Raw genomic sequence first — 8087 nt, forward strand, 5'->3', positions numbered from 1 at the left:
TGTTAATAAATTGTCAAAAGGCGGGCACATTGTAAGGCAAAAAACTAATGGAAAACCAAATAATTGCTCACAGATGATCTAAGGTTCAGTCACATCACTCCAAATCCTTCAGTACTATTGTGGCTCTAGGCTAGTGATATTAATCATGTGAAATGGATTGCCATCACCTGGAATAATAAACCTTATAAACTTTAAGGCAGAGTTTCAAAGCATACCAGAAACCTTTTAAACAAGCAGCTTACTCCCGACCACTATGTTCAAAGGCAAATAATTTGCCTACCATATACTTTTAAGTAATCAATAAGTGTCCTTAGTATAATACATAGGAAAATAAAAGGCAAAACTTACTGATAAGAATTGCCATATCGGAAGCCTACCTCATGTGCTGAGGGAGAAGGCAGTTGAGATGGAGAAGGGATCACTGAATAAGTGATGGTTGGAGGGATTGGTTGGGATGGGAGATGTGTGCTGAAAGTAGACTAATGACCAAAGATGATGACCTGTCAGCATCTGTATTGCACGCCATAATGCCCCAAAGGAGAGAGAGAGTAAGAAGGAAGGTGCCTGCCATAGATAAGGGGTTGGGGTGGGTGGGCAGGCGGGGTGGGGGGTGGGGCTGGTGGGAGGGATACTGGAGACATTGGTGGGAAATATATACTGGTGGAGAGATGGGTCTTTAAACATTCTATCACTGAAATTCAATCATGAAAGCTGTGGAACTACCTCACAGTGATTCAATAAAAAATTTTGAAAAATAGAATGTGCCTTAAGAGCAGGCCAGAGAGATAGTACAGCCGGTGAGAAGCTTGTCTCGCACTCACAGTTTGATCTGCAGCATCACATACGGGCAGCTACACCAGGAGTGATTCCAGAGAACAGCAGGGTGTGGCAAAAAAAATAAAATAAAAAGAATGCCATCTTAAGTCCGCACACAATTGTAAGAAATCATTAGCTAGGAGATCAGCAAAAAAATTCATGCAAAATTTCCATGCTTGCACCAAAACCAGGGAAGTTTTTCCCGTGCAAGTCAGAGCAGTGCCTGTGGAATCTGGGGTGCGTTGGAATCTGGGGTGCATTAAGTTGGTGACGGACACCTGGGGCATCCTACTGTGGCTAACAAAAAAGACCATTTGCAAATCAGAACAGTTCTAGGGAAAGCACTTAGGAAGAAAAGAAGTGACCAACTTTCACAACTTTCTCCCGCCGGCGTTGCCTTGCAGTGAAAATTGGAGCGTGGTGACACAGAATCAAAAGTTGTTTTTCTCCGAGCACGTGTGTTTTTGCGTGCGTGCTGTAGCTGCAAATGCAACGATAAGGAACCAATTGGTCCTGTTGGGCTCCAGAACAGGAAGTGCACATTGTGGGCCTAGCAACAAGGAGCGGGAGGCTCCAGGCAAGACCCCTGTAGAGAGCAGCTTGCTCACTGGCCTGAGCACAAAGGGCTGCATCAGCATGGGGGTGGGGTGGGGAGGTGGGGCCATAGGGGGGCGGGGTAGGGGCTTCAGGTCAGCTTCCGGACCAGCCAGCAGAGACCTGAAGCCCAGCTTGGAGGCAGCTTGATCAGGTACAGGTATTCCTTGAAATTGCAAGGATTGGGGATGAAAGGTGGGGGCTGGTTTGGTGATGTCCAAATTGCAGCGAGGCTGGCCTCTCCAGTGGGGGTTTAGATTGACAGTAAAGACCTGATTTTCACTCCCTTCACTTCATGTGTTGTCTTGGTTGCAAGTTTAATTATTTTCAAATTTCTCTTTATTTAGGGTCCCTATTTGGCCACAATGCAACAGCCTTTAGAACAAGCTTTGGATCAGGCAGAGTCTATCATTGAAAGTGCCCAGCGGAGACCCCCTAAACAAAATTCTTCATCTGATGGAGAGAAATCTCTCCATCAGAAACTGTATGACATCTATGTTGAAGAATGTGAAAAAGAGTCTCCAGCAATGCAGGGATTAAAAAGTAATGTGAACTTGTTAGAGAAGCTTGTTAAGAGAGAGTCACTGCCCTGTTTAATTGTAAACTTGTACCCAGGGAAAGAGGGCTATTCCCTGATGCTGAAGGAAAAAAACGGATCATGTTCAGAATCCATACACCTGCCTTATGAAGAAGCAGAATTGCTCGAATACTTTGATGCAGAAGAATTGCCTCCCATTTTGGTGTCTCTCTTGGATAAATCTAAAATTGATATTTTTCACTCTGGGTGTGTCATAACAGAAATAAGGGACTACAGGCAGGTTAGCGATGTGGCACCTCCTGGCTACCATAGTAGGCATATTCTCTTGCGACCAACGATGCAGACTTTAGCCTGTGATGTACAGTCAATAGCCAGTAATTCCAAGGCATGGTCCCAGGAGGACAAACTTCTGCTCGAGAGCCAGCTGCTCTTAGCTACAGCCGAACCACTGTGCCTTGATCCTTCTGTCGCAGTGGCCTGCACTGAAAACAGACTGCTCTACAACAAGCAAAAGATGAACACGCGCCCGATGAAAGGAAACCTCAAGAGGTATTCTGCTTCCTCTCTGAATAGGCAGCAGGAGCTGTCTGGCTGTTCGCCTCCTCCTGAGCTGAGCATGGTGAGTTCCTGCAAAAGAAGCAAAGGCAGCAGAGAAGTTCCCCAGTACGATCTCAAAGTGTCTGAGGGCAGTTATGTAGATACGTGGAAGCAGAGACCCTGTGACTTGGCTGTCCCTTCTGAAGTAGATGTGGAGAAATATGCGAAAGGGAAGAAGCCTGTCACGTACTCAGTCCCAGCAGTCTTGCCAGCCCAGGAGGTAAAGGATGGTTCTGGATCTGGGTGTGACGCTGGCACACAGTCTCAGACAGGGGAGCCGATCTTCGTGCAGTCACCGAGTAATCCTGTTTCTGCACAGAGGTCCTGTACAGAAGCCAGATGTGAGAGGCCACTGTCTCCACCCCAGTCCTCCACGGATGACCATTCACAGAGTACCGGGCCCGAGTCTAAGCCCGATCCTGGGAGCCTGGTCGGTCCATCTGAGGAATTGGTCCAGAGGGACACCGTATGTCCAGACACAGTATCCACTGGCTCCAGTGGCTCGGCCAGTCTCAGCCTACTTTCCCAAGGGGCAGAAACATTCCAGTCTGACGCCCTGCTGATCCCGAGTTCCATCCTGGAGATGGGAAGTGACTATTCTGATCTCATACTTCCTTCAAGCTCAGAAGACAGTTCCTCCTGGAACACCTTTACTCCAGAGCAGACAAGAAGCTTTTTCAGTTTTCTGTCACCTGATCCTGCTTCGCAGCCACCAGCTCCTCCCCAGACATCCTCTGTGGAAGTGAATAGTGTCCATGTGGCTCCTACAGCTGCCCTGTCCACGTCATCACAGACAAGCCAGGCCATGACCAGTGACGACTCATCCTCACAAGCAACTCCAGACCCACCCACTGTGAAGCCCGCACAGAGGCCCCAGGCCCCTCGGGGCGCTGCCAACTCTGCAGGACCGAGTATCATCCATGTGGTGAGTGCTCCTCAGGCAGCACCATCTTCGGTAAGTGATTCCAACTCCGTGCCGGGCTCTGTGTCAGTAGCCACAGCTCCTGCCGGTCTGACGGCCGGTCAGAAGCCTTCCAAAGGGCAGCCACCCCTGGCGCAGCCCAGTGCATCACCAGTAAATACTCAAACGGGCGTTCAGTTTTTCCTGAAAAGTGCTTCTGGTCTCAAGCCTGTGCGTTTGTTTCAGCTTCCACAAGGTTCCCTTGTTTTGAAGACCCAGCTGGAGCCCAAAGACCAGCAGCAGCAGCAGCAGCAGCAGCAGCAGCGGCTGTTTCAACTGATTCCGGCCCAGCAGCTTCTTCCGAAACCCGCTGTTGCCCAGCAGCCGGCATCCCAGGTGTCCGCTCCGCCGTGTTCCACTGGTGGGCAGCAAGCCGTGGTCATTAAACTCGCTGGAGTGGGAAGTTTGCAGTCGCAGGCAGCCGCGTTGTCTCAGCTCAGTTTTATCCAGGGAAAAACTGGGTCCAGCCTTCCTCAGCAGCATCCTGCTCCCCTCGGTCTGACCACAGCACCCGTGGCCACAAAAGCAGTTGCCACGACTTCAGGAGCAGCGGTCATGGTCAGAAGACTATCAACCATGGCCTCAACAGCAGCACCCACTAGCAGGGGAGCAAAAGTCATGATCTCCACAGGCGCAGCCACAGCCTTGTCCACCACAGCCACGGCCAGAGGCTCAGCGGTCACCTTCTCCTCAGGCGCAGGCACGGCCTCGTTCGCCACAACCATGGCCAGAGGCTCAGCGGTCACCTTCTCCTCAGGCGCAGGCACGGCCTCGTTCGCCACAACCATGGCCAGAGGAGCATCGGTCACCTTCTCCTCAGGCGCAGGCACGGCCTCATTCGCCACAACCATGGCCAGAGGCTCAGCAGTCACCTTCTCCTCAGGCGCAGGCACGGCCTCGTTCGCCACAACCATGGCCAGAGGCTCAGCGGTCACCTTCTCCTCAGGCGCAGGCACGGCCTCGTTCGCCACAACCATGGCCAGAGGCTCAGCGGTCACCTTCTCCTCAGGCGCAGGCACGGCCTCGTTCGCCACAACCATGGCCAGAGGCTCAGCGGTCACCTTCTCCTCAGGCGCAGGCACGGCCTCGTTCGCCACAACCATGGCCAGAGGCTCAGCGGTCACCTTCTCCTCAGGCGCAGGCACGGCCTCGTTCGCCACAACCATGGCCAGAGGATCAGCGGTCACCTTCTCCTCAGGTGCAGGCACGGCCTCGTTCGCCACAACCATGGCCAGAGGCTCAGCGGTCACCTTCTCCTCAGGTGCAGGCACGGCCTCGTTCGCCACAACCATGGCCAGAGGCTCAGCGGTCACCTTCTCCTCAGGTGCAGGCACGGCCTCATTCGCCACAACCATGGCCAGAGGCTCAGCGGTCACCTTCTCCTCAGGTGCAGGCACGGCCTCATTCGCCACAACCATGGCCAGAGGATCTGCGGTCACCTTCTCCTCAGGTGCAGGCACGGCCTCATTCGCCACAACCATGGCCAGAGGCTCAGCGGTCACCTTCTCCTCAGGTGCAGGCACGGCCTCATTCGCCACAACCATGGCCAGAGGATCTGCGGTCACCTTCTCCTCAGGTGCAGGCACGGCCTCATTCGCCACAACCATGGCCAGAGGATCTGCGGTCACCTTCTCCTCAGGTGCAGGCACAGCCTCGTTCGCCACAACCACAGCCAGAGGATCAGCGGTCACCATCTCAGGCACAGCCATGGCCTCGTCCACCATAGCCATGACCAGAGGAGCAGCGGTCACCATCTCCTCAGGCGCAGGTACGGTCTCGTCCACCACAACCACAGCCAGAGGATCAGCGGTCACCATCTCCTCAGGCACAGCCATGGCCTCGTCCACCATAGCCATGGCCAGAGGAGCAGCAGTCACCATCTCCTCAGGCAAAGCCATGGCCTCGTCCACCATAGCCATGGCCAGAGGATCAGCGGTCACCATCTCCTCAGGAGCAGCCACGGCCTCGTCCACCACAACCACGGCCAGAGGATCAGCGGTCACCATCTCCTCAGGTGCAGGCACGGCTTCGTCCACCACAACCACGGCCAGAGGATCAGCGGTCACCATCTCCTCAGGCACAGCCTTGGCCTCGTCCACCATATCTATGGCCAGAGGATCAGCGGTCACCATCTCCTCAGGCGCAGCCACGGCCTCGTCCACCATAGCCATGAGCAGAGGATCAGCGGTCACCATCTCCTCAGGCGCAGCTACAGCCTCATCCACCATAGCCATGACCAGAGGAGCAGCAGTCACCATCTCCTCAGGTGCAGGCACGGCCTCGTCCACCACAACCACGGCCAGAGGATCAGCGGTCACCATCTCCTCAGGCGCAGCCACGGCCTCGTCCACCGCAGCCATGGCCAGAGGAGCAAAAGCAATGATCTCCTCAGGTGCAGCCACGTCCTCAACCACCACAGCCACGGCCAGAGGAGCAAAAGTCATGATCTCCTCAGGCGCAGCCACGGCCTCAACCACTACAGCCACGGCCAGAGGAGCAAAAGTCATGATCTCCTCAGGCGCAGCCACGGCCTCAACCACCACAGCCACGGCCAGAGGAGCAAAAGTCATGATCTCAGGCGCAGGCACGGCCTCAACCACCACAGCCACAGCCAGAGGAGCAATGGTCATGATCTACACAGGCGCAGGCACGGCCTCAACCACCACAGCCACGGCCAGAGGAGCAACGGTCAAGACCTCCACAGGCGCAGCCACGGCCTCGTCCAGCACAGCCACGGCCAGAGGAGCAACGGTCAAGACCTTCACAGGTGCAGCCAGGGCCTCAGCCACCACAGCCACGACCTCGTCCAGCACAGCCATGGCCAGAGGAGCAACGGTCAAGATCTCCACAGGCGCAGCCACGGCCTCGTCCAGCACAGCCACAGCCAGAGGAGGAACGGTCATGATCTCCACAGGCGCTGCCAGGGCCTCCGCTGCCACAGCCACGGCCTCAACCACCACAGCCACGGCCAGAGGAGCAACGGTCAAGACCTTCACAGGTGCAGCCACGGCCTCAACCACTACAACCATGGCCAGAGGAGCAACGGTCAAGATCTCCACAGGCGCAGCCACGGCCTCAACCACTACAACCATGGCCAGAGGAGCAACGGTCAAGATCTCCACAGGCGCAGCCACGGCCTCAACCATTACAACCATGGCCAGAGGAGCGCCGGTCATGATCTCCACAGGCGCCACCAGGGCCTCCGCTGCCACAGCCATGGCCTCAGCCACCACAGTCATGGCCAGAGGAGCAACGGTCAAGACCTCCACAGGTGCAGTCACGGCCAGAGGAGCAACGGTCAAGACCTTCACAGGTGCAGCCATGGCCTCAGCCACCACAGCCACGACCTCGTCCAGCACAGCCATGGCCAAAGGAGCAACGGTCAAGATCTCCACAGGCGCAGCCACGGCCTCAACCACTACAACCACGGCCAGAGGAGTGCCGGTCATGATCTCCTCAGGCGCCACCAGGGCCTCCGCTGCCCCAGCCACGACCTCAGCCACCACAGCCACGGCCAGAGGAGCGACGGTCATGATCTGCGCAGGCGCAGCCACGGCCTCAGGCGCCACAGCCGCGGGTGCAGCAGCCAGAAGAGTAGCACCCACCATCTCGACAGGAGGAGCCACGGCCTTAACGGCAGCAGCCAGGGCCACCGTGGCCACAGTCGCGGCCAGAAGAGCAGCACCCACGGCTGGAAGAACAGTAGCCACGGCCCTCGGAGCAGCAGTGCCCACCCTGGCAGCCTCCGAAGCAGCAGCTTCTGCAGCTGAGAATGTCCCCGTGGCCGGTGGCGGCGGCGGCAGCAGTCTCCAGAGCCGCCCCTCAGGCCCAGCGGCCAGCCAGGCTGTGTCCAGGTAAACTTCAGTGTAGGCCCCCCAGCCAGTCCAGTGTTGTTCTTTGTTGTGGGAAGGGTTTAGTTTCGTTCCTGTTGGCCACCCCCTGCCCGTCCTTGGGTGTGACTCCCAACTCTGTGCTTGAGGTCACTCCTACGGGCGCTTCAGGGGACCCCGGGGTGACAGGGAGCAAAGTGGGTTCTGCTTCATGCAAAACCTGCACTTGGACCTTTGATCTAGCTCTCTGCCATCCTGTTCTTTCTCTTTTTATTTCAAATAGCAAGACACGGGTCCTACAGAATCCCCAAGTTTGGTATCTGCAACGGACCGGTCGTTGACACGGTTGGATGTGTACGTTTTAGGGAGAAGCACAACTCCATGGCTTTCCACATAGAAAAGGATTTTAAGTGATTTTAGAAACTGGGATTGTCTTGCTCAGGTCATTGCTTTGGCGGTGGCCATTCCCTTCTGTATTTTGAGATGAACGTTCTAAAGTGTATCCAAAGAGGCTGGGCTCCCTGTCAACGCCTAAAGCTCCCAGCTCCTCTCAGACAACAGAGGTATAATTGAGTGATGTTCAAATGAGCGTGCCTTTTACGAGACTGACCTGTGAAACTTGACATAAGCTTGAAAACACATGATAAAACGTCCCATCCCAGCCATCTGAAGCGTACAGTGGAGCGGTGCGGAGAGGCCCACGGTGTGCGAGCCGTCTGGGAATGGTCTTCTCCTGCGGAAGTCAAACCAC

General features: G+C 55.6%; 1 protein-coding gene across 1 annotated transcript; it reads left to right on the forward strand.

The window, feature by feature from the left end:
- Positions 1 to 1775: 1775 nt before the first annotated feature.
- Positions 1776 to 3892, forward strand: LOC101553086 (transcription factor SPT20 homolog). The gene is made up of 2 exons (XM_055121053.1): positions 1776 to 3567; positions 3693 to 3892. Exons 1-2 carry the CDS (start codon positions 1776 to 1778, stop codon positions 3890 to 3892), a joined length of 1992 nt encoding a protein of 663 aa, XP_054977028.1.
- The last annotated feature ends 4195 nt before the right edge of the window (positions 3893 to 8087 follow it).

This window comes from Sorex araneus, chromosome X, assembly GCF_027595985.1.
Source record: "Sorex araneus isolate mSorAra2 chromosome X, mSorAra2.pri, whole genome shotgun sequence".
NCBI classification, from domain to species: domain Eukaryota; kingdom Metazoa; phylum Chordata; class Mammalia; order Eulipotyphla; family Soricidae; genus Sorex; species Sorex araneus.

Coding starts and splice junctions, on each gene's coding strand:
- LOC101553086 (XM_055121053.1), top strand. CDS start 1,776: ATGCAACAGCCTTTAGAACAAGCTTTGGATCAGGCAGAGTCTATCATT. Junction 3,568..3,692: donor TCCTGCCGGTCTGACGGCCG/GTCAGAAGCCTT, acceptor CGTTTGTTTCAG/CTTCCACAAGGTTCCCTTGT.